Raw genomic sequence first — 27,036 nt, 5'->3', positions numbered from 1 at the left:
TTATTATTGAACTATTAATATTTATTTTATGATAATCTGAATAGTGATTATATGAGCCGTTGATCTATTGTCCATGGCATTGTTTACACTAGTGGTCTAACCCTCCCCCACCTTTTCTCATCCTTTGCCATCCATCCCCCAACTCACTCACTATCCCACTCTTTCAAACAGCTGATTTCCAAGAAAGAAAGGGATCATTCGGAAGACATGTTTAGCAGATGATATAGAGAAGAGCGATGGAATCTATCACATAGCAGCTCGTTTAATCTCTCTTGGCACTTTTAGCTTTGGGTATGATATGGCTAGTTTGTTAGCAATTTAGCTAGCTGACAACCCCGGCTAACGCAGCTAGCGATGCAAACCTGACTTTCGTTGTGTAAAATCAAATAGGATTTCCTCGCGCTGCGAACAACGTTTGCTGGCTTGTTTTTTCGTTCATTTTCCTGGAATCGTTTCGTCTACTGAAAGTGTTTTTGCTCAAAGCAAATATATAGGGTCACGATAGTCTACTTGCTAAATACCGGCTATATATAAGGGGCATGGAACAGCTGGTTAGCAATCGGGCTGATGCCAGCTAGCTAACGTTCTACGACACTTAATTTCATTGACCGACATCTGAAGTGGATGGAATGGGCGTTTGCTACCTCTATTTAGCTACCTCCGCAACACAGTGCAACTGGTTAGCTATATAATAAGCTGGTGTAATTACTCGGCTAACTATATGCAAACACAGGTGTGTCTACGTTTAAGGTTTAGCTAGCTAGTTCGTTAGTTAACTTCAACCAGACAAAGGTAGCTAGCTGAGCCCGGGCAATAAACTAATGTAGCGCGAGCTGGTAGCCAGGTAATGTAACAACATTGTTAGCTAAGGGGAGACTTCTTTCTCGTCGTAAAATTAGGCCACAAAACAAAGTACAAATGTATTGACAGTGACAGGCATTGTTTCCCCCAACCAGACTTGCATTGATTGTGTGATCACTGGCCAATTAGATAGCGATTGTGTCTGTCTATATGACGTTAGCTCAGGAACACGCATTGCTAATTATATATGTTTTTGTCGTGACCTACCTACCTCACTGGAGCCAATACTGGTGATTCCACGACGAGTCTAATAGCAAGCTAAACAGCACTGCTCCTGTTATTACATATCTTGCAAGATAGTTGCCAACCATATCAGACATTATTTACATTCTCCGTTGCATGTTCTACACGCAAGAAACATAGTCAATCATGCCTGCATAGAACATTGAAGTGAGACTCTAGCATCATGTATATGTAATGTATGCAACGCTCAAAGTGAGTACAGTATTAGACATAGCTCCCAAATGAATTATTCTGATAGGGGTTTGAAATAGAATGGCATTCCATGGTACAGGCCGGCAGCAGACAGTATGTGGTAACCTGTTCCCCGGATCCGAGTTAGGCCATAAGTATTTTTGCGTCAACACCTCAACTGGAGCCACTTCCACGGGCCTCACTGCAACTCCGAGTCTGACTGGACCCACTGCCCCGGCGGGGACGCCACGACATCCAACATCTCTTGGGGGAAGCACCGGCGGCGGGGCCGCTGTACCACAGCCCCATAGTAGTCCTGCCAGTGAAGTACCAAGCCCTGCTGAGATGGAGCCTGATCGACCTATCGGTTATGGCGCATTTGGTGTGGTCTGGTAAGTTGTGCAATTTCAAATAAGAATTGACTGATTTCCAAGTGAGTTTTTGCATGATGTTTTTCCTTTCCAAAAAAAAGGGTGTGTATCTGACAAGGGAATGAGATAGACATGCTGTGCACGTGCCCTCCCCATTGGTGACCCTAACAGATGCCTCTCTTCATATTGCTCCTGCAGGTCAGTGACAGACCCTCGTGACGGGCGTAAGGTAGCCCTGAAGAAGATGCCCAATGTCTTCCAGAACCTAGTCTCCTGTAAGAGGGTCTTCAGAGAGCTGAGGATGCTCTGCTTCTTCAAGCACGACAACGTAAGAATGGATAGCAATACATCTATACACAGGACTGCACAACCCGCATAGGATGCATCCTAAATGGCACCCTATTTCCTATACTCTGTTAAAAAAATAAATAATGTGTACTTACTATAGGAAAAAGGTGCCATTGGAGACATTTTCATACAGTATTGCATCCATAACACAAGACATAGCGATGCATCTTCACACTGCTCATTGATATGTTTCCATATAGAGGCTTGCTTTACAAATATCACTGAAGTTAGAGGTTTGTTATAGTTTAGACACTTAAGGACAAGAAGTGCCATAACAAATGTTTGCTGTGAACGGTAGATCACTTGCTGAGTGTTGATGAATGGTGGCGATGTACAATCGTCAGAAAATGAACACCAAATGACGGCCAATGTTCTGTGGTCAGAGGCGATAGGATGGCCACTCACTGCTTTTAACCGTTCGTCTGTCTGTTTTGTCCTTTTAGATCGCTAATCATTAAAACAACGAGAAAGGTGATGATGATGATGTGTGTTTACAGGTGTTGTCAGCGCTGGACATTCTGCAGCCTCCACAGATCGACTGCTTCGAGGAAATGTATCCTTCACACGCACATCCATGTGCACACATGACTGTTATGTGTCAGCCATCGTTCACTCCTGCACTTTCCTTTCAAAACAGTCTGAATCTACATAGTACAATCTAAATCAAGATAAACCTAAACAGAGATGATACCATTTAGTGATAGTCTTGTGTTATGATAGATAGATACATTTAACTTTAATATAGATAGATGGAGTATTACGCTTTATTCTATGTGGTCCATCCACATCCTATAGTTGTCTGTTGTTTCCTTGACCGTGGGGCCATGTAGCTACGTGATCACTGAACTGATGCAGAGTGACCTCCACAAAGTCATTGTGTCTCCCCAGCCCCTCACCACCGACCACATCAAGGTGTTCCTCTACCAGATCCTCAGAGGTGAGTGAAACGGAGAGAGGAGTAGGGACAGGGGCAAAGTTGAAAAGGAAGTGGAAGTCAAAAGTTAAAGGTTGACTCCTGAGTCCAAAAACAACCCATTTGTGAGTTTGCCCCCTAGCCTTTCTGGGTTTGTAGGTTTAAAGGAGCCAGCTTGTTTCATGTGATGGAGCCATATTGATAGATTCATGTTGTCATTGACTGCAAACACTGAAGGAGAATTGGCTTTTACTTCCGACAGAGATGGCCACCTCGCTTCGCGTTCCTAGGAAACTATGCAGTTTTTTGTTTTTTTTACATGTTATTTCTTACATTGGTACCCCAGGTCATCTTAGGCTTCATTACATACAGTCGAGAAGAACTACTGAATATAATAATAATAATATAATAATATATGCCATTTAGCAGACGCTTTTATCCAAAGCGACTTACAGTCATGTGTGCATACATTCTACGTATGGGTGGTCCCGGGGATCGAACCCACTACCCTGGCGTTACAAGCGCCATGCTCTACCAACTGAGCTACAGAAGGACCAAGAGCAGCGTTAACTCACCATCAGTACGACCAAGAATATGACTTTCCCGGAGCGGATCCTGTGTTCTGCCTTTCACCCAGGACAACGGAATGGATTCCAGCCTGCGACCCAAAACAACGACGTCGTAAAAGAGGCAAACGAAGCGGTCTTCTGGTCAGGCTCCGGAGACATGGCTCACTCGAGAGACGCTATCGGAGTCGGTGCAGCCAGCACGGTTTCTCCACGCACGCATCGCGCCGACAGAAACAAACATCCTTCCTGTTTGGCCCTGTCTGGGGGTGTCCTCGGATGGGGCCACAGTGTCTCTTGAACCCTCCTGTCTCAGCCTCCAGTATTTATGCTGCAGTAGTTTGTGTGTCGAGGGGCTAGGGTCAGTTTGTTATATCTGGAGTACTTCTCCTGTCCTATTCGGTGTCCTGTGTGAATCTAAGTGTGCGTTCTCTAATTCTCTCCTCTCTTTCTCTCTCTCTCTCGGAGGACCTGAGCCCTAGGACCATGCCCCAGGACTACCTGACATGATGACTCCTTACTGTCCCCAGTCCACCTGGCCGTGCTGCTGCTCCAGTTTCAACTGTTCTGCCTTATTATTATTCGACCATGCTGGTCATTTATGAACATTTCAACATCTTGGCCATGTTCTGTTATGATCTCCACCCGGCACAGCCAGAAGAGGACAGGCCACCCCACATATGCTCTCTCTAATTCTCTCTCTAATTCTCTCTAATTCTCTCTAATTCTCTCTCTCTCTCTCTCTCTCTCTCTCTCTCTCTCTCTCTCTCTCTCTCTCTCTCTCTCTCTCTCTCTCTCTCTCTCTCTAGCCTGGTTCCTCTCTAGGTTTCTTCCTAGGTTTTGGCCTTTCTAGGGAGTTTTTCCTAGCCACCGTGCTTCTACACCTGCATTGCTTGCTGTTTGGGGTTTTAGGCTGGGTTTCTGTACAGCACTTTGAGATATCAGCTGATGTACGAAGGGCTATATAAATAAATTTGATTTGATTTCTGGTAAGAAGAGGGGCGGGGGCGTATGCTTTATGGTTAACGAGACGTGGTGTGGTCACAACAACATACAGGAACTCAAGTCCTTCTGTTCACCTAATTTAGAATTCCTCACAATCAAATGTCGACTGCATTATCTACCAAGGGAATTCTCTTCGATTATATTCACAGCCGTATATATTCCCCCCAAGCAGACACATCGATGGCTCTGAACAAACTTTATTTGACTCTTTGCAAACTGGAATCCATATATCCTGAGGCTGCATTCATTGGAGCTGGGGATTTTAACAAGGCTAATCTAAAAACAAGACACCCTAAATTGTATCAGCATATCTATTGTGCAACCAGGGCTGGTAAAACCTTGGATCATTGCTATTCTAACTTCCGCGATGCATATAAGGCCCTCCCCCGCCATCCTTTCGGAAAAGCTGACCGCGACTCCATTTTGTTGCTCCCTGCATACAGACAGAAGCTAAAACAAGAAGCTCCCACGCTGAGGTCTGTTCAACGCTGGTCCGACCAATCTGATTCCACGCTCCAAGACTGCTTCCATCACGTGGACTGGGATATGTTTCGTATTGCGTCAGACAACAACATTGACGAATACGCTGATTCGGTGAGCGAGTTCATTAGAACGTGCGTTGAAGATGTCGTTCCCATAGCAACGATTAAAACATTCCCTAACCAGAAACTGTGGATTGATGGCAGCATTCGCGTGAAACTGAAAGCGCGAACCACTGTTTTTAATCAGGGCAAGGTGACCGGAAACATGACCGAATACAAACAGTGTAGCTATTCCCTCCGCAAGGCAATCAAACAAGCTAAGCGTCAGTATAGAGACAAAGTAGAATCGCAACAGCTCAGACACCAGAGGTATGTGGCAGGGTCTACAGTCAATCACGGATTACAAAAAGAAAACCAGCCCAGTCACGGATCAGGATGTCTTGCTCCCAGGCAGACTAAATAACTTTTTTGCCCGCTTTGAGGACAATACAGTGCCACTGACACGGCCCGCAACCAAAACATGCGGCCTCTCCTTCACTGCAGCCGAGGTGAGTAAAACATTTAAACGTGTTAACCCTCGCAAGGCTGCAGGCCCAGACGGCATCCCCAGCCGCGCCCTCAGAGCATGCGCAGACCAGCTGGCTGGTGTGTTTACGGACATATTCAATCGATCCCTATCCCAGTCTGCTGTTCCCACATGCTTCAAGAGGGCCACCATTGTTCCTGTTCCCAAGAAAGCTAAGGTAACTGAGCTAAACGACCACCGCCTCCCGTAGCACTCACCTCCGTCATCATGAAGTGCTTTGAGAGACTAGTCAAGGACCATATCACCACCCTACCTGACACCCTAGACCCACTCCAATTTGCTTACCGCCCAAATAGGTCCACAGACGATGCAATCTCAACCACACTGCACACTGCCCTAACCCATCTGGACAAGAGGAATACCTATGTGAGAATGTTGTTCATCGACTACAGCTCGGCATTCAACACCATAGTACCCTCCAAGCTCGTCATCAAGCTCGAGACCCTGGGTCTCGACCCCGCCCTGTGCAACTGGGTACTGGACTTCCTGACGGGCCGCCCCGAGGTGGTGAGGGTAGGTATAACAACATCTCCACCCCGCTGATCCTCAACACTGGGGCCCCACAAGGGTGCGTTCTGAGCCCTCTCCTGTACTCCCTGTTCACCCACGACTGCGTGGCCACGCATGACTCCAACTCAATCATCAAGTTTGCGGACGACACAACAGTGGTAGGCTTGATTACCAACAACAACGAGACGGCCTACAGGGAGGAGGTGAGGGCCCTCGGAGTGTGGTGTCAGGAAAATAACCTCACACTCAACGTCAACAAAACTAAGGAGATGATTGTGGACTTCAGGAAACAGCAGAGGGAACACCCCCCTATCCACATCGATGGAACAGTATTGGAGAGGGTAGTAAGTTTTAAGTTCCTCTGCGTACACATCACAGACAAACTGAATTGGTCCACCCACACAGACTGCATCGTGAAGAAGGCGCAGCAGCACCTCTTCAACCTCAGGAGGCTGAAGAAATTTGGCTTGTCACCAAAAGCACTCACAAACTTCTACAGATGCACAATCGAGAGCATCCTGTCGGGCTGTATCACCCACCGCCTGGTACGGCAACTGCTCCGCCCACAACCGTAAGGCCCTCCAGAGTGTAGTGAGGTCTGCACAACGCATCACCGGGGGCAAACTACCTGCCCTCCAGGACACCTACACACCACCCGATGTCACAGGAAGGCCATAAAGATCATCAAGGACAACAACCACCTGAGCCACTGCCTGTTCACCCCGCTATCATCCAGAAGGCGAGGTCAGTACAGGTGCATCAAAACTGGGACCGAGAGACTGAAAAACAGCTTCTATCAAGGCCATCAGACTGTTAAACAGCCACCACTAACATTGAGTGGCTGCTGCCAACACTAACTCAACTCCAGCCACTTTAATAATGGGAATTGATGTAAAATATATCACTAGCCACTTTAAACAATGCTACTTAATATAATGTTTACATACCCTACATTATTTATCTCATATGTATACGTATATACTGCACTCTATATCATCTACTGCATCTTTATGTAATACATTGTAACGGCGTTCTTCGTTTGTAGAAAGAGAGTCGGACCGAAATGCAGCGTAGTGGTTACTCATGTCTTTAATAAAGAGATCGCGATACATGAAAACTTATACATATACAAAAACAACAAACGGAACGTGAAACCTATTACAACCTATCTGGTGAAACTTCACAGAGACAGGAACAATCACCCACGAAATACAAAGCGAAACCAGGCTACCTAAATACGGTTCCCAATCAGAGACAACGAGAATCACCTGACTCTGATTGAGAACCGCCTCAGGCAGCCAAGCCCATACAACACCCCTACACAGCCGCAATCCCAATAACACAAAACCCCAATACGAAATACCACAATAAACCCATGTCACACCCTGGCCTGAACAAAATAATAAAGAAAACACAAAATACTAAGACCAAGGCGTGACATACATGTATCACTAGCCACTTTAAACTATGCCACTTTGTTTACATACTCATCTCATATATATATATACTGTACTCGATACCATCTATTGCATCTTGCCTATGCCCCTCTGTACCATCACTCATTCATATATTTTTATGTACATATTCTTTATCCCTTTACACTTGTGTGTATAAGGTAGTAGTTTTGGAATTGTTAGCTAGATTACTTGTTGGTTATTACTGCATTGTCGGAACTAGAAGCACAAGCATTTCGCTACACTCGCATTAACATCTGCTAACCATGTGTATGTGACAAATTTGATTTGATTTGGCTAGGGTCTGTATTTGAACCATTATGAGTAACAGTGGCTCTCTTTCTCTCAGGGCTGAAGTACCTGCATTCTGCTGGCATCCTGCACAGGGACATCAAACCTGGGAACCTGTTAGTCAACAGCAACTGCCTGCTCAAGGTAACGGTGTACACGTTTGTTTTGGCGTGTGAATCTGTGTGTGAACTTCCTCAAAAGACATACAAGGAAGCATTATGCTAGTCAAGAAAAAAAACTTAGTAGAGGTCAATATGGGCTGAAGAATTTTGTCTATACACCTTTTGACAAACATACATGTGTATTATGCTGTAATTACACTGGTCAACCTACACTGATTATACCAAACATTACAAACACTTTCCTAATATTGAGTTCTACCCCCGCACACCTTTTTCCCCCAGAACAGCCTCAATTCGTTGGGGCATGGACTCTACAACGTGTCGAAAGCATTCCACAGGGATGCTGGACCATGTTGACTCCAATGCTTCCCACAGTTGTGTCAAGTTGGCTGGATGTCCTTTGGGTGGTCGGCCATTGTTGATACACATGGGAAACTGTTGTTAGGTTCTAAATGAACTTATTAAAACTCATGGGCGATTAGTAAAGCTTAGACCAAGTTTATTCACCTATTGGGTCATACAGCTGCATAAGACAAAAACATATTTCCACCAGAGGTAGTATATATACCCTAATTTGGATGGAGTCTCCTCCTTCTCTAAACATTACATCTTTATTGCTAGGAAGGAAGTTAAATGATATGGGCAATAAACTGTTCCTTCTCCCTTAATGTGACCTGACCTTGACCCTCTTCCTCACTAATCCACGGCTCTCCACCCATTCTTTCCTCCAGTCAGTACATTCCAAGCTTAATTGCATCCACCATATACATTCCTCCTACACATAACCCTTAACTTCTAGTGTAGACCCTAGACTATGGCACCCCTCATGGCTCTAGTATAACTGATGATTGACAATATTTAAAGTTTAGAAATCCGAACCCATCACTGTTGAGCGTTAAAAAAAACAGCATCGTTGCAGTTCTTGACGCAGTGAAACTGGTGCACCTGGCCCCTACTACCATACTCTGTTCAAAGGCACTTAAATATTTTGTTTTGCCCATTTTCAGCCTCTGAATGGCACACATACACAATCCATGTCACAACTGTCTCAAGGCTTAAAAATGCCCTCCATCTACACTGATTGAAGTGAATTTAACAAGTGACATCAAAAAGGTAGCTTTCACCTGGTCAGTCTGTCATGGAAAGAGCAGGTGTTATTAATGTTTTGTATACTAAGTGTTATTATCATGTAACTAAATTCCCCCTCTTCCACTCACTACTTTCTCTCTCTTCCCTCTCTCTCTCTCAGATCTGTGACTTTGGGCTTGCACGTGTGGAGGAGCCAGACCCATCTCGTCACATGACCCAGGAGGTGGTGACTCAGTACTACCGGGCTCCTGAGGTGCTGATGGGCAGCCGCCATTACGGCTCTGCCATAGACGTCTGGTCGGTGGGCTGCATCTTTGCTGAACTACTGGGTCGACGCATCCTGTTCCAGGCCCAGAGCCCCATACAACAGGTAGAGGGTAGGGCTGTTGCGGTGACCGTATTACCATCACATCGGTGTTCACAAGTCATGAAGGCAGTCAAATTCCACGGTCATGTTAATTAGGCTTCTCCATGCTCTGATGCTGCTGATGGTCATTAGTAGCCTACCAAACTTGCTAACTGCCTGGTACTCAATTGTTCCCCTAATCACTCTGACATCAATGCAAATGTGATCAAAATCGAATTAAACATTTCATGAGCTCATGTTGCGAAGCATTTCTATAGGCTATGCAATTGCGCAATAAAACAGGGTCATGGTCTCTATTAAAAAGAGGAGGATCCCATCAGCTTTCTATAGGCTAGGCCTACTATATTTATTTCTAAACTTTCCTAATATTAAGCACATTGGTTATCTTTGCAACGGGAATATAGCCTGTCTGGCATGAAAATGAACCACGGGAAAAGCGTCTTCCATTTGCTATTTAAGTGCATAGATGACATGCATTTTTATACAGGTGCGTGATAACGATCCATCCTAAATCAAAACAAATTTTGCACATACAATACCAGTCAACAGGTTGCACACACCTACTGTGATTGAACATTTTCATATTCACCTGATTTGTTTGATATTAATAGTTAATGATTATATACATAACTAATAGTAAGACATTTCTCTCTCTTCATTTTGAATGAACTAAGAGGAGACTTTTGAAGCTTGGTCTGGCAACTGATTAAGAGATGGCTAGGTAAAAACCTACAGCTGGCATTCCATAGATAAGATGTGGTGGGTGTGACATAGATAAAGGGAGCCTGGAGGAATAGAACAAAACCCTCATTGTCTCATCATCCCGGCATCTGGGAAACATAGCCTGGAGGGATAGAACAACTACCATGGAGATGACCACGGGATGAACCCAAAGTAGCTTATGGTGCCCCCACTCTGCATGGGTGAGGTTGGAACCAGCCTGACTAAGCATTTTTTAGGTCCTATATAAGATCTGTTTTTTTTTTCATTATCAGTTAAGCACTCGGCAACACACTTCGGAGTGTGGGGTCGTCGGCTTCATTATTGCAATAATTATTTGATATTAAATGAAGATGGTTGTTTGGAGAAGTTACCAGGTCTATCTCAGTACTGAATTTCGAAAACATTTTTGGCGACGAGGATGGGATCTGCATCTTCACCTGTTGACCACTGCTACACATTCAAGGTTTAAAAAATATATATATATATATATATAACTTTTTAAAAACGATTTTCTACATTGTAGAATAATAGTGAAAACATCAACTATGAAATAACACATGGAATCATGTAGTAACCCAAAAAGTGTTAAACAAATCAAAATAGATTTTCTATTTTACATTCTTCAAAGTAGCCACCCTTTGCCTTGATGACAGTTTTGCACACTCTTGGCATTCTCTCAACCAGCTTCGTGAGGAATGCTTTTCCAACAGTTCCCACATATGCTGAGCACTTGTTAGCTGCTTTTCCTTCACTCTGCGGTCTAACTCATCCCAAACCATCTCAATTGGGTTGAGGTCGGGTGATTGTGGAGGACAGGTCATCTGATGCAGCATTATCACTCTCCTTGGTCAAATAGCCCTTAGACAGCCTGGAGGTGTGTCTTGGGTCATTGTCCTGTTGAAAAACAAATGATAGTCCCACTAAGCGCAAACCAGATGGGATGGCGTATTGCTGCAGAATGCTGTGGTAGCCATGCTGGTTAAGTGTGCCTTGAATAAATCACTGACAGTGTCACCAGAAAAAGCAGGGCGGTTGGAAGCAAAAATCAGACCAAAGGACAGATTTCCACCGGTCTAATGTCCATTGCTCATATTTCTTGGCCCAAGCAAGTCTCTTCTTCTTATTTGTGTCCTTTAGTAGTGGTTTCTTTGTAGCAATTTGACCATGAAGGCCTGATTCAAGCAATCTCCTCTGAACAGTTGATGTTGAGATGTCTGTTACTTGAACTCTGAAGCATTTATTTGTGCTGCAATCTGTGGTTCAGTTAACTCTAATGAACTTATCCTCTGCCGCAGAGCTAACTCTGGGTCTTCCTTTCCTGTTGCGGTCCTCATGAGAATACAGTTTCATCATAGTGCTTGATGGTTTTTGCAACTGCACTTGAAGAAACTTCAAAAGTTCCTGACATGTTCTGGATTGACTGACCTTCATGTCTTAAAGTAATGACTACTGTCCAGGAAGCTGGTTGAGAGAATGCCAAGAGTGTGCAAAGCTGTAATCAAGGTGGTTACTTTGAAGAATTTTATACAACACTTTTTTGGTTACTACAAGTTTTTTTTAATGATCTTTTTTAAATGTATTTTTATTTTTTACCCCCCAATTTCGTGGTATCCAATTGTCTTGTCTCATTGCTACAACTCCCATACGGGCTCGGGAGAGACAAAGGTTGAAAGTCATGCGTCCTCCAATACACAACCCAACCAAGCCGCACTGCTTCTTAACACAGCGCACATCCAACCCGGAAGCCAGCCTCACCAATGTGTCGGAGGAAACACCGTGCACCTGGCAACCTTCGTTAGCGCGCACTGCGCCCGGCCCGCCACAGGAGTCGCTGGTGCGCGATGAGACAAGGACATCCCTACCGGCCATGCCCTCCCTACACTAGACAACGATAGGCCAATTGTGCGCCGCCCCATGGACCTCCCGGTCGTGGCCAGTTGCGACAGAGCCTGGGCGCGAACCCAGAGTCTCTGATGGAACAGTACAGCGGCCTTAACCACTGCGCCACCCGGGAGGCTTGTGTTCATAGTTTTGATGTCTTCACTATTATTCTACAATGTAGAAAATAGTCAAAATAAAGAAAAACCCTGGAATGAATAGGTGTTCTAACTTTTGACTGGTACTGTATATTATTTAGTATATGTAAAGATCAGATTTAATCAAGAATAGTCTGATGGGTGACAATATTAGCCTATCACTTGTGAATTATATAATATCACTGATGCCCAGCGTAATGCAAGAAATAACGCCTTTTTTGGGGGCATTTTTTACGAATAATAGTCGCACACCTCCATATTTTTATTTTTAAAATTGTTTTATTTAACCTTTATTTAACCAGGTAGGCTAGTTGAGAACAAGTTCTCATTTACAACTGCGACCTGGCCAAGATAAAGCATAGCAGTGTGAACAAACAACAACACAGAGTTACACATGGAGTAAACAATAAACAAGTCAATAACACAGTAGAAGAAAAAAATTGTCTATATACATTGTGTGCAAAAGGCATGAGGAGGTAGGCGAATAATTACAATTTAGCAGATTAACACTGGAGTGATAAATGATCAGATGGTCATGTGCAGGTAGAGATACTGGTGTGCAAAAGAGCAGAAAAGTAAATGAATAAAAACAGTATGGGGATGAGGTAGGTAAATTGGGTGGGCTATCTGAACAGCGATCAGTTAGCTGCTCAGATAGCAGATGTTTAAAGTTGGTGAGGGAGATAAAAGTCTCCAACTTCAGCGATTGTTGCTGATATATATATATAGCGTAGCCCATAGGCCTTCATGTTTTGAGGTTTGCATCACAACTAAAGTGGCCAAACAACTTCTTACAAAGGGTGAAGAGCCTAACTGGCATACATAATAGCATTACATGCATAATAGCATTTGCGGTCACTTGATAATGGTGTTCAAATCAAATGTATTTGTCACATACACGTGTTTAGCAGATGTTATTGCGGGTGTAGCTAAATGCTTGTGCTTCTAGTTCCAACAGTGCAGCAATAACTAACAAGTAATATCTAACAATTTCACAACAAATTCCTAATACACACAAATCTAATTAAAGGAATGGAATTAAGAATATTTAAATGTATGGATGAGCAATGTCAGTGGCATAGACTAAGATACAGTAGATAGTATAGAATACAGTATATACATATGAGTTGAGTAATGCAAGATATGTAAACATGATTAAAATGACTAGTGTTCCATTTATTGAAGTGACCAATTATTTAAATTCTGTGTAGGCAGCAGCCTCTCTGCTGGTGATGGCTATTTAACAGTCTGATGGCCTTGAGATAGAAGCTGTTTTTTAGTCTCTCGTTTTCCGCTAATGGAACATTCGCTCTTATAGCCTACTGCTGTGTGTATTGCTGCGCTTATAATGTGAAGAAATAACCAAATAGTTTATCAACATTTTAAGCTAAACGTTCTGCTCTGTTGCGTCAGCCACATTACGTAAAACATTTTTTTGGGGGGATATGTATTTCTCGCATAGAATAAGTACACTTTTTCTGTTCATAAGGCCTACTCATCTTGTTGGCTAAATAAGTAAATCTGGACAGTTCTTCCAATATCCTTAATATGCACCTCGGAATTGGATAAGGACTTGCGCAGTTGCGTCCCCAATATGTCGGTCTTCACTTGTAGCCTGTGATGGAGAGCCATGTGAGTGAGAGTTGCTTCGGAGGAAGCAGCACTCAGGGAGAAGGGCACATCGCAGCACTTAGGGCCAGGGGCACATCGCAGCACTTAGGGCCAAGGGCGTGGATTTTTTTTAGGGTGCATTACGGCCACACAAAGGGGATGCCGCTATGAAATTCGAGGCATTATTAAGTGCTTGTTAGATTGTGAATGAGAGACTGATGAAGTGTTTATAGCTTGCCTTTCAGGTTACTTAAAAAAAATCACCATTAGTCGCATCGTGCAGCCTTATAATGTATTAAAAATCTAAGTATATAGCCCAATGTTTGTAGAACAACTAAAGTTACGTTAATAACTCTAAATTAAACATATAGGAATACTTATTTATTTGTTAACCGCTCAACACAGAATAGCCGCATGTGCACACTCCCTCAAATCTTTTGGAGAAAATATCCTTTCTATTTTATTCAGCTTTGTTCAATTGTATTCTTCATAATATAAAATAATGCCATGAAATTCTAAGTAAATCTTGTCTGCTAAATGAACTAGTGTAGCACACTTCCATTTGGCATAGCCAGATCAGGACCCAACATAAGGACAACTCAGAGTATGCTAATCTGTTCTTCGGAAATAGACTACATTTTCTTCATATCATGTTTCTTTAGACTTGTCTAAAATAAATAACTGATTTATTGTCAAGGTGTAGGCTATATTACATGGATTTATTATACTTTTTAAAATGTAGATGTTCCAAAGGTTGCCATCAGTGGCTTGTAGGCTATGTGTGGAAGCCAGGAGATGCTAAATGTGTTTGTTAATTAACGGTCAATTACCGTGAGACCGACAGTTATTTGCTTGACAATCACGTACTGACGAAATGTTGTGCCCGCCACAGCTCTAGTTGAGGGGTGGGAGGCACAGAACCATATTCAACAGGTTGTGAGGGAGGAAAGAGGGAAAGCAAAGGAAAGAGGGGAAGGTGTAATCTGTCTGGGCAATAATTTTAACTTTTATCTAATAATAATCAAATGTATCGAATTTTTGGCACTTGTGGATGGTCATTTTTAAAATGTAGGTTTGTTGTCATTAAAATCTCTCTCACCCTCACTCTCTATATTCTCACTCTCTCTCTCTCTCCCTCTACCCCTCAGTTGGATCTGATCACTGATCTGCTGGGTACCCCTCCTCTCTCTGCCATGGCATCTGCCTGTGAGGGGGCCAGAGCTCACATCCTGAGAGGACCTCACAAACCGGTACTTCCTCCTCACTGAACCTATGAACTACTCCCTAACTGATCTGACCTTCTGACCGTATTACTATGAGACACTTGTGGTCAAATATTGTCCCCCTTGCACTTTACAAATGTAAATACCTTACTTCAGACTAGGGTTGTTACAGTGACCGTTTTACCACCACACCTGCGGTCACGAGTCATGACCGCAATCAAATTCCATGTGACCGTTTAGTCACGGTAACTAGACTTCTCCAAAACTGCGCTCTGATGCCACTGATGGTCATTAGTATCCTATCAAACTTGCTAACTGCCCGTAGCTAATGGTCTGGTACTTATTGTCCCTCTAATCACTCTGACATCAATGCAAATGTAAAAGAAAATCCAATTGAACACTTTGTGAGAGCCCATGAACATTTCTATAGGCTATGCATTTGTGTGAGAAAATAGAGTTTTGAAGGTCTCTATTGAAAGGGAGGGAGGATCCCATCGGATTTCTGTAGGCTAGGCCTACTATTTATTTCTCAACTCTCCTAATATTAAGCACATTGCTTCACTTTACAACAGGAGTAGCCTACCTGGCTGGTATGAAGATGAACCGCAGGAAAAGTGTCCTCCATTTGCTATTTGTGTATGTGATGACATGTATTATAGATTTGTTTCTGCCCCTGTTCCGACAGATGCATGATAATCATAGTCTCACACTATATGTAGCCTAGTCCATAGGCCTATATTTTTTAAATAAGGTTTGTATCACAATTAAAGTGGCCAAATCATTCCAAACGTAGCCTAGGCATAGGACCCCTGGAACACGGTTGGAGAGCACATAGTTTACAGATCCGAGTGAAACGTGTTCTTAAAAGCCCAGCCATTGCGCCATCGTGTCATCGCGTGTGCAAACACTGGCCACTGTTTGAAAGAGGATCCCAGCTTTCTTGTGCTGCTATATTTCTTGCTCACTTCTTAAAATGAAGCACATTAATCCGCTTTACAAGCATACATCGACAGCGCGTGAGTTGTTTTGGGGAAGATAATTTCCCCCATAAAAATGCACCTTTTTATAATAAAAACATTACATGTGTAATCGCATTTCCTGACTTATGTAAGAGCCTACTATTTGTAGTGTGATGAATAGGTTGGATAGTCATAATATAACTCAGTGTTAGCAAAAAATAACAATCAATGCATGAGTGAGTGAGTATAACCTAGAGTAGGTCTAGTCTATAAGCTATATCAGATATGTTTCTTCTTTCTTTGCCTTTTTTCCCTGCGATTGTATTTTTAAATTGCGATATGCCTAGCTTGGTCTCCCCACTTTTCACAGGCCATCGCAACTCGACAATGAATCTGCCCAAATTGTGCACGCTGCCTTTCCTTCCGACTGTAGGCAATGTGATTTTAAAACCATCCACAAGTCTTTTTTTTTTTAAAGAAGCTAATGATCTTCCATGGCTAAATCCTGCTTTAGTATTCTATTTTGAATGATTTGATTTATTTCTCTATATAATTTTGGCAATTTAATTCCATTTACTTTCGGGAAAGCTTCTCCTCGCCTAATGGACGCGCCGTATATGCTTGCATATTAGAAAACGTAACCTCCATTTGCTATTCGAGTGCAGGCTACGGATTACATGTATTTCTTTTGTTCATTCTAAATCAAAAATAATTCCACAGATACACTATATATGCAAAAGTATGTGGACACCCTTTCAAATTAGTGGATTTGGCTATTTCAGCCACCTGTTGCTGATAGGTGTCTAAAAACAAGCACACAGCCATGCAATCTTCATAGACAAACATCAGGAATAAAATTGGCCTTACTAAAGTGTTCAGTGTCTTTCAACGTCTTTCAACTGTAAATGCTGTTATTGTAAAGTGGAAATGTCTAGGAGCAACAACGGCTCAGCCGCGAAGTGGTTGGCTACACAAGCTCACAGAACTGGGCGGGCTGCCTAGTGCTGAAGCGTGTAAAAATCATCTGTCCTCGGTTGCAACACTCACTACCAAGTTCCAAACTCTGGAAGCAACGTCAGCACAAGAACTGTTCTTCGGGAGCTTAATGACATGGGTTTCCATGGCCAAGCAGCCGCACACAAGCCTAAAATCACCAATGCCAAGCGTCGGCTGGAGTGACTGCCATTGGACTCTGGAACAGTGGAAATGCGTACTCTGGAGTGATGAATCACGCTTCACCATCTGGCAGTCGGATGGACGAATCTAACGCGACAGCGTACAATGACATTCTTGATGATTCTGTGCTTCCAACTTTGTGGCAACAGTTTAATATAATAATAATAATAATAATTTGGGGAAGGCCCTTTCCTGTTTCAGCATGACAATGCCACAAAGCGAGGTCCATACAGAAATGGTTTGTCGAGATCAGTGTGGAAGAACTTCAACCCCATCGAACACCTTTGGGATGAATTGGAATGCCGACTGCAAGCCAGATCAAATCATCCAACATCCGTGCCCGACCTCACTAATGCTCTTGTGGCTGAATGGAAGCAAGTCCCCCCAGCAATGTTCCAACATCTAGTGGAATGCCTTCCCAGAAGAATTGAGGCTGTTATAGCAGCAAAGGGGGGACCAGCTAATTCTTAATGCCCATGGTTTTGGAATGAGATGTTCGACGAACAGGTGTCCACATATTTTTGGTTTTGTAGTGTATATTGCCATATGTAAAGACAATATTTAAATTAATATTAGTCTGATGGGTCAGAATATTACTTCCTGCACCGACAGAGTTGGCCGCCTCGCTTCGCGTTCTAAGGAAACTATGCAGTATTTTAGTTTTTTTAGTTTTATGTGTTATTTCTTACATTGTTACCCAAGAAATCTTAGGTTTTATTACATACAGTCGGGAGAAACTATTGGATATTAGAGCAACGTCAACTCACCAACATTTCGACCAGGAATACGACTTTGGTCCACCACCCAGGACAATGGATCGGATCCCAGTCGGCGACCCAGAAAACGGCGCCGCAGACGGAGTGGTCTTCTGGTCAGGCTCCGTAGGTGGGCACATCGCGCACCTCTCCCGAGTTTACTACTCGCCAATGTCCAGTCTCTTGAAAACAAGGAGGACTAAATCCGAGCAAGGGTTGCCTTCCAGAGAGACATCAGAGATTGTAACGTTCTTTGTTTCACGGAAATATGGCTCCCTCTGGATACGTCATCAGAGTCAGTACAACCACCCGGCTTCTTCACGCATTATGAATAACGAGACGTGGTGTGATCATACCAACATACAGGAACTCAAGTCCTTTTGTTCACCTGACCAAGAATTCCTTACAATCAAATGCCGACCACATTATCTACCAAGAGAATTCTCTTTGATCATAATCACAGTCTTGTAATATCCCCCCTCCAAGCAGACGCCTCGACGGCCCTGAAAGAGATGAATTTTACTCTGTGTTAACTGGAAACCACATAGGGATTTTAACAAGGCTCCTTAAATTTTATCAGCATATCGAATGCGCGGCCCGGGCGGGAAAAACCCTGGATCATTGTTATTCTAACTTCGACACATATAAAGCCTTCCCTGCCCTCCTTTCGGAATCTGACCACGACTCCATTTTGTTGCTCCCAGCCTATAGACTGAAACTAACACCGGAAACACCCGTGCTCAGGTCTGTTCAACGCTGGTCCGACCAATCGGATTCCACGCTTCAAGATTGCTTCGATCACGTGGACTGGGATATGTTCCGCATAGCGTCAGACAATAACATTGATGAATACGCTGATTGGGTGAGTGAGTTTATTAGCAAGTGCATTGTTGATGTTGTACCCACAGCAACTATTAAAACCTTCCCCAACCAGAAACCGTGGATTGATGGCAGCATTTGTGCAAAACTGAAGGTGCGAACCACTGCTTTTAATCAGGGCAAGGTGACCGGAAACATGACCAAATACAAACAGTGAAGCTATTCCCTCCACAAGGCAATCAAACAAGCTCAGTGTCAGTATAGAGACAAAGTAGAGTCGCAATTCAACGGCTCAGACACGAGAGGTATGTGGCAGGGTCTTACAGTCAATCACGGACTACAAAAGGAAAACCAGCCCCGTCGCGGACCACGATGTCTTACGCCCAGACAAACTAAACAACTTTTTTGCTCGCTTTCAGGACAATACAGTGCCACCGACACGGCCCGCTACCAAAACCTGCAGGCTCTCCTTCACTGCAGCCAACGTGAGTAAAACATTTAAACGTGTTAACCCTCGCAAGGCTGCTGGCCCAGACGTCATCCCCAGCCACGTCCTCACCTCGCAAGGCTGCCGGCCCAGATGGCATCCCCAGCCACATCCTCAGAGCATGCACAGACCAGCTCCCTGGTGTGTTTATGGACATATTCAATCAATTCTTATCCCAGTCTGCTGTTCCCACATGCTTCAAGAGGGCCACCATTGTTCCTGTTCCCAAGAAAGTGAAGGTAACTGAGCTAAATGACTACCGCCCCGTAGCACTCACTTCCGTCATCATGAAGTGCTTTGAGAGATTGGTCAAGGACCATATCACCTCCACCCTACCTGACTCCCTAGACCCACTCCATTTTGCTTACCCTGGGTCTCGACCCCGACCTGTGCAACTGGGTCCTGGACTTCCTGATGGGCCGCCCCAAGGTGGTGAGGGTAGGTAACAACATCTCCATCCCGCTGATCCTCAACACTGGGGCCCCACAAGGGTGCGTTCTCAGCCCTCTCCTGTACTCCCTGTTCACCCATGACTGCGTGGCCATGCATGCCTCCAACTCAATCATCAAGTTTGCAGACAACACTACAGTGGTAGGCTTGATTACCAACAACGACGAGACGGACTACAGGGAGGAGGTGAGGGCCCTCGGAGTGTGGTGTCAGGAAAATAACCTCACTCTCAATGTCAACAAAACACAGGAGATGATCGTGGACTTCAGGAAACAGCAGAGGGAGCAGCCCCCTATCCACATCGAGGAACAGTAGTGGAGAAGGTGGAAAGTTTTAAGTTCCTCAGCGTACACATCACGGAAAAACTCAAATAGTCCACCCACACAGACAGTGTGGTAAAGAAGGGGCAGCAGCGCCTCTTCATCCTCAGGAGGCTGAAGAAATTCGGCTTATCACCAAAAGCACTCACAAACTTCTACAGATGCACAATCGAGAGCATCCTGGCGGGCTGTATCACCGCCTGGTACGGCAACTGCTCCGCCCTCAACCGTAAGGTTCTCCAGAGGGTAGTGAGGTCTGCACAACGCATCACCGGGGGCAAACTACCTTCCCTCCAAGACACCTACACCACCCAATGTCACAGGAAGACCAAAAAGATCATCAAGGACAACAACCACCTGAGCCACTGCCTGTTCATCCCGCTATCATCCAGAAGGCGAGGTCGGTACAGGGGCATCAAAGCTGGGACCGAGAGACTGGAAAAACAGCTTCTATCTCAAGGCCATCAGACTGTTAAACAGCCATCACTAATATTGAGTGGCTGCTGCCAACATACTGACTCATCTCTAGCCAATTTAATAATGATAAAAATGTACGTAATAAATGTATCACTAGCCACTTTAAACAATGCCATTTTATATAATGTTTACATACCCTACATTACTCATCTCATATGTACAGTGGGGCAAAAAAAGTATTTAGTCAGCCACCAATTGTGCAAGTTCTCCTACTTAAAAAGATGAGAGGCCTGTAATTTTCACCATAGGTACACTTCAACTATGACAGACAAAATGAGAAAAGAAATCCAGAAAATCACATTGTAGGATTTTTATTAATTTATTTGCAAATTATGGTGGAAAATAAGTATTTGGTCACCTACAAACAAGCAAGATTTCTGGCTCTCACATACATGTAACTTATTCTTTAAGAGGCTCCTCTGTCCTCCACTCGTTACCTGTATTAATGGCACCTGTTTGAACTTGTTATCAGTATAAAAGACACCTGTCCACAACCTCAAACAGTCACACTCAAAATGATCACAAGAACGGTGAGCAAAAATCCCAGAACCACACGGGGGGACCTAGTGAATGACCTGCAGAGAGCTGGGACCAAAGTAACAAAGCCTACCATCAGTAACACACTACACTGCCAGGGACTCGAATCCTGCAGTGCAAGACGTGTCCCCCTGCTTAAGCCAGTAGATGTCCAGGCCCGTCTGAAGTTTGCTAGGGAGCATTTGGATGATCCAGAAGAAGATTGGGAGAATGTCATATGGTCAGATGAAACCAAAATATAACTTTTTGGTAAAAACTCAACTCGTCGTGTTTGGAGGACAAAGAATGCTGCGTTGCATCCAAAGAACACCATACCTACTGTGAAGCATGGGGGTGGAAACATCATGCTTTGGGGCTGTCTTTCTGCAAAGCTACCAGGACGACTGATCCGTGTAAAGGAAAGAATGAATGGGGCCATGTATCGTGAGATTTTGAGTGAAAACCTCCTTCCATCAGCAAGGGCATTGAAGATGAAACGTGGCTGGGTCTTTTAGCATGACAATGATCCCAAACACACCGCCCGGGCAACGAAGGAGTGGCTTCGTAAGAAGCATTTCAAGGTCCTGGAGTGGCCTATTCAGTCTCCAGATCTCAACCCCATAGAAGATCTTTGGAGGGAGTTGAAAGTCCGTGTTGCCCAGCAACAGCCCCAAAACATCACTGCTCTAGAGGAGATCTGCATGGAGGAATGGGCCAAAATACCAGCAAGTGTGTGAAAACCTTGTGAAAACTTACAGAAAATGTTTGACCTCTGTCATTGCCAACAAAGGGTATATATCAAAGTTTTGAGATAAACTTTTGTAATTGACCAAATACTTATTTTCCACCATAATTTGCAAATAAATTCATAAAAAATCCTACAATGTGATTTTCTGGATTTTTTTCCTTCTCATTTTGTCTGTCATAGTTGAAGTGTACCTATGATGAAATGTACAGGCCTGTCTCATATTTTTAAGTGGGAGAACTTGCACAATTGGTGGCTGACTAAATACTTTTTTGCCCCACTGTGTATACTGTACTCTATACCATCTACTGCATCTTGCCTATGCCGTTTGGCCATCGCTCATATATTTTTATGTACATATTCTTATTAATTCCTTTACACTTGTGTGTATAAGGTGGTTGTTGTGAAATTGTTAGATTACTTGTTAGATATTACTGCATGGTTGGAACTCGTAGCACAAGCATTTCGCTACACTCGCATTAACATCTGCTAGCCATGCGTATCTGACATCAATTTTGATTTGATTTGCTTGTCAAATTGTGAATGAGAGAATGATGAAGTATGTGGAGCCTGCACAAGGAGAAGAGCTCATGTCTTTCATGTGACTTTTTTCAAATAATTTGTCACATCATGCAGTCTTAGGCTATATGTTTAGATTTTTAATACGTTCTAAGTTTGTATCACAACGAACATTGCATTAATAACTCCAAATTAAGTATATCGGAGCCCCTGTTTCTTTGTCAATAATCGTTCAACACTGAATAGCTGCATGTGTCCTTCGGAAATCATTTGGTGGAAAATATGCTTTATATTTTATTCAGCTATGTTCAATTCTATTCTTCATACTATAAAAGAATGTCACGTAATTCTAAGCAAACCTTGTCTGTCAATGAATTATGGCATAGCTAGATCAGGGCCTAACATAAGGACAACTCAGAATATGCTATTCTGTTTTTATGAAATAGGCTACATATTCGATTTATTGTGATGGTGTATGCTATATAAAATTAATTTCTTATACTTTTTATACTTGGATTGTAGGCTATGCATGGAAGATGGACACAGTATTTTGGCACCCTTGCACGATTCTCTATTTCTTAAAAAAAGAGGGGGGGTATTAACATAAACACAAACAAACACGTTTGTCATCTCCTGACAAATGTGTGTGTGTTTATGTTTAAAACCCCCCCAAAATATTTTTGAAGAAATAGAGAATCGTGCAAGGGTGCCAAAATATTACTGCTCATGGCCCAGTTTCCCAAAAGGAAGACTAAGTTAATTGGTGAATTTAGCCTTAAGATGCTTTTGGGAAACCGGGCCCAGATAATATCGAATCTATACCCCACACACAGTCCTTATCTAAACCCAGGTGCAGCAGTTCATGATGTAAAATCTCTCGCCCCCCCTCCCCCTCAGCCGTCGCTCTCTGTGTTATATATGCTGTCGGACGGGGCGACCCACGAGGCCGTGCACCTGTTGTGTCGTATGCTGGTGTTTGATCCGGTGAGTGCAGACAGGAGTCTATTGTCACACAATTGTCTACCTCTTTATAGGGAAGTTTAAGCAACAAGAGCTGAACATGTAGCTAGCTACCTCTGAGAAGGAAAATGCATAGATCGCTACAGTAAGGGAGAAAATACAAGATTAGAGAGGGACCAACTTTCTCTCCATGTGTGTGACTCAGGCCAAACGGATCTCGGGCAGCGACGCCCTCTCCCATCCCTACCTGGACGAGGGCCGTCTGCGCTACCACACGTGCATGTGTCAGTGCTGCTACTCCGTGCCCAGCGGGCGTGTGTACACGCGTGACTTTGAACCGCCCGCCGACCGGAACTTCAGCCACAGCTACGATAACAGCCTGCTCTCTGTCTGGCAGGGAAAAGGTATGAGCTATCTGGTGCTCTTCCCTCTACTCCTCTTTCTCTTCAATTCTCTTCTCTTTGACTATTTTCCAACCCCGCTTGTTATTGAAATTGATGGCCTGTTGCGATCTCGTTCTCGCAATCTCTCCTCTCTCGCTCTATCAGAGCTCATCCATCGCTTCATAACAGAGCACCAGCAGGGGAAACGAGTGCCGCTGTGCATTAACCCCCAGAGTGCCGCCTTCAAGACCTTCATCAGGTGAGGAACACCAAGGGAGGGATGAACACAACTAATATACATGCAGCTTAAAATACTATTTTTCCATGCTCTATCTTCATCTCTCTTTGTTTGTCTATCTTTCTTGATCTCTCAGGTCTACTGCGTGGCATTCCTCCAAAGTCTCCAGGAAGGAGGAAAGATGAAGGGAAGTATCGTTCAAGTACAAGAAGAATCATGGGAAATTCAGTTTGATAAAAAGAACAAGACTTGCTTTGGTCAATATAATAGAGATAGGTTTGGGTTTCTCTGGATGGAGGGGAGGTGTGAATGAAACAGTACGCCAGCCTCTCAGAGAGAAGAACCGTGTCTGTTGGAGGAAATGCTCACTTTTACTAAAGACTACATTTCCCTTCAATGACAACTACAGTTCCCAACTATGAAAACTACTATTGACACTGGTGAAGACTTGACTACACCAAGGCTATAGGCATTTCCCCAATGCTGAAAACTAAAATGTGCTGCTGAATTTTTTTTAAAGGAATAAAGAGGAAAAGTGGTAGAATAGGGAAATTATTGGAAACATTACTAGAATAGTTGATGTTGGTTGTGTTGTGCTCCAATCTGGTTTAAGGTGGAGACAAAGGAATAGCTGTTTAATTAATTTATGTTGAATAATTGTTCTGCTCTGTTAATTTTTAAGTCATTCCAGCCTCGTGCAATATGATGAAAAGCGTCTAAGCAACGTGCTCCTGGCGATACCATACTTTCTTACCTGTGCTTTTAGTGACTTAGTCATGTTAATGTCACATTGATGACCCTACCTTTATCATTGATTTGGTTTGATAGTTTCACTGGGCCCATTCCCAATATCTTCGGTAAACTGGTTTTAGATCTGCGCCACAATGCAACCTCTGGCCTTGAGGTTCACCCCGTGCTACTTTTGAATCTTCCCTCCCAATCTGCCCTCGTCCATAAGATCAAACCATTTCCAAGACAACAAATTGACCTGGTTCTTTGATTGGGTGGGGCCACGGCTTCTGAGGCAGATGGAGCCTCGCCCATGTTTTTAAAATCATATTCTTTTATATTTTAATTTGTGTTTATTTTTAGCTTCTCTGTGAGTGGCGGTTCGAGCTTGAGCACGTGTTGTGCCCATGTACTGAGTAGTCAGCCCTTTCAGTGTGTGTGTGTGTGTGTGTGTGTGTGTGTGTGTGTGTGTGTGTGTGTGTGTGTGTGTGTGTGTGTGTGTGTGTGTGTGTGTGTGTGTGTGTGTGTGTGTGTGTGTGTGTGTGTGTGTGTGTGCGCACGCTCACATGTGTCTGTGTAGAATTTAAGGTAAAGTGCAGTTTTCTGCTTCAATGATTTCATTACCTCAAAAACAGTTGGAGTCAAAAAGGGAACCCAGAGAGTCTACTGGGTGAAGTGTACATAGACCCAACTCAACTACTACGCACTGTAACGTGATGTCATTCCTTTGTACTAAATCGCTGTCCTTAACCTCTGTCGCTCCCTCTTGGAAAGAGGGATGGAAGATGAGGGACAGATGGCAGGAAGAACAGCTTGTTGAAATGTGTTGGTGTTTTGTTTTTCCTTCATTGGTTGTGGGTTTATTTCCAGTTGAGTTCACGGCTCAGGTGTTCCGTTGCAAAGACTGTGGATCCGACCACACAAAAACACACCGATATTATTCACCAATAACAGTGTGCCTCAACTTTTTTTTTTTTCTCCACAAAGAGGAACCGCAAAGCTCTGTGCGCTGAAGCTCTTTGACTGGAGCTAGTACTAACTAAAATGAGGCTCCTGAAGATGCTGCACTGTGCTAGTTGGCATTGCCGTCATGGCAGTGGTCAGGCCCTTGTCCCGCCACCTGATGGTGCTATTGGAAGTGTAGGCTAAGTGGTTGACGGGGATTGCCAGAATGTTTCACTTAAACATGCATGTCTGTATTTATGATATATAAAGATTTTTTTTAAAGGAAGAGGCTTTTGGATTTGAATGCAGTGCAATGGGAGTTGTCGCCGTGGACATACCTACCTTGTGGTGATGTTAATTAATTAGATTTTCGGAAATATGATTCATATTTTTATGTTTTGTGATGTGATCCATTTAAGATTTATTTTTTGGTTTCACAAATTTGCTATTGTCTTTAGTAGAAAGCCCAAGCAGGCTGAGTTTTAGAAGAGCTCACAAGGGTACGTCTCTTTCCCTCACACCCTCCTTTCTTCTCTCTATCCCCCTCACACTGTCCTCTCGTCTCTGTTAGCCTTTTATAGCAGAGTCTTTTTCATTAGGCACCAAAAAAATCAAACAGACTAAAACTGGGAGGGACTACTTGAACTTGTTCAGTAAGAAACTTGTTGCAAAATGTTTTCCTACAGTGTGCACTAAGGAGTATGACTCAGCTATGCTTAATGTAGAAGCCAATAAGGACATCCCGTTCCTCACTGGAGGAGCCTCCTCTGGCAGTTCAGTAGCTTAAAGCAGCTTCTTATCCTCCCCTTCTTTCGTTCATTGGTGCTGATAGGAGAAGAGAAGACTGGTCAAATCCCTAACGGAGAGAAGCACTGTTAGGGATTTGCTTTCAGATGTCCAGTTCTCTTCAGATCTATCGTCCATCCCAAATGACACCCTATTCCCTTTGTAGTGCACTACTATTGAGGGTCTGGTCAAAGGTAGTGCACTATATAGGGAATAGGGTGCCATTTGGGACTCACTACTGAAGGAAAAGGAAGCGAGTCTACATCCTTTGTTCATGAGCTCAATAGGCACTGGAGAGAAGACTACACCTGGGGATGTTTATGTTAGAAATGTTTCTGATGACAAGAAGAAAAAAAAGTGATATTTGTGTTGTTTTTTGGGGATTATTCTGAATATGAAACCGATGTTGAATACTGCTGTTTTGAAAATGTTAAAATTCTGTTGGTTGGTTTATTTTTTTTGTTGTCATGTTTTAGGAAACGTTTTGGACTTGTGCTCCCAACAAATACTTGAATTTCTTAAGAAAACGACTAGAGTAAAGTAGTGAATGAATAAATGGATAGTCACTGGAAACTATTCCTGTGTGGTGTCTGTCCGCTTATCAATGGGGAGGGGGCTCAAAGGGCAACCTTACATTGTACTGTGTCAGGTTGTTGACTTAAGGGCTGCTCCCTCAAATTGCAAGTTATTTTTTGCCCCCCCCCCCATACAATGTTTGACTTTTTGGTTGTATACTTTTTCTTGTGTTCAGAAAGTTTTATGTTCTCTTTCTATATGGCGATAATTCAACCTGTTCAATT

General features: G+C 43.5%; 1 protein-coding gene across 1 annotated transcript; it reads left to right on the top strand.

Moving 5' to 3' along the window:
• Window positions 1-107: 107 nt before the first annotated feature.
• LOC124037966 (serine/threonine-protein kinase NLK2-like) lies at window positions 108-26,812 on the top strand. Its single transcript, XM_046353279.1, has 11 exons — window positions 108-1,667; window positions 1,845-1,974; window positions 2,492-2,547; window positions 2,825-2,931; window positions 7,860-7,945; window positions 9,173-9,382; window positions 14,898-14,999; window positions 23,093-23,179; window positions 23,361-23,559; window positions 23,704-23,797; window positions 23,913-26,812. The coding sequence occupies exons 1-11, from the start codon at window positions 1,357-1,359 to the stop codon at window positions 23,959-23,961; spliced, it is 1,431 nt and encodes a 476-aa protein (XP_046209235.1). The 5' UTR covers window positions 108-1,356; the 3' UTR covers window positions 23,962-26,812.
• The last annotated feature ends 224 nt before the right edge of the window (window positions 26,813-27,036 follow it).

The sequence above is a fragment of the Oncorhynchus gorbuscha genome, linkage group LG06 (genome assembly GCF_021184085.1).
Source record: "Oncorhynchus gorbuscha isolate QuinsamMale2020 ecotype Even-year linkage group LG06, OgorEven_v1.0, whole genome shotgun sequence".
Lineage (NCBI taxonomy): Eukaryota > Metazoa > Chordata > Actinopteri > Salmoniformes > Salmonidae > Oncorhynchus > Oncorhynchus gorbuscha.
The sequence above is the reverse complement of the archived record's forward strand: the minus strand, read 5'-3'. Positions and strand labels throughout refer to the sequence as shown.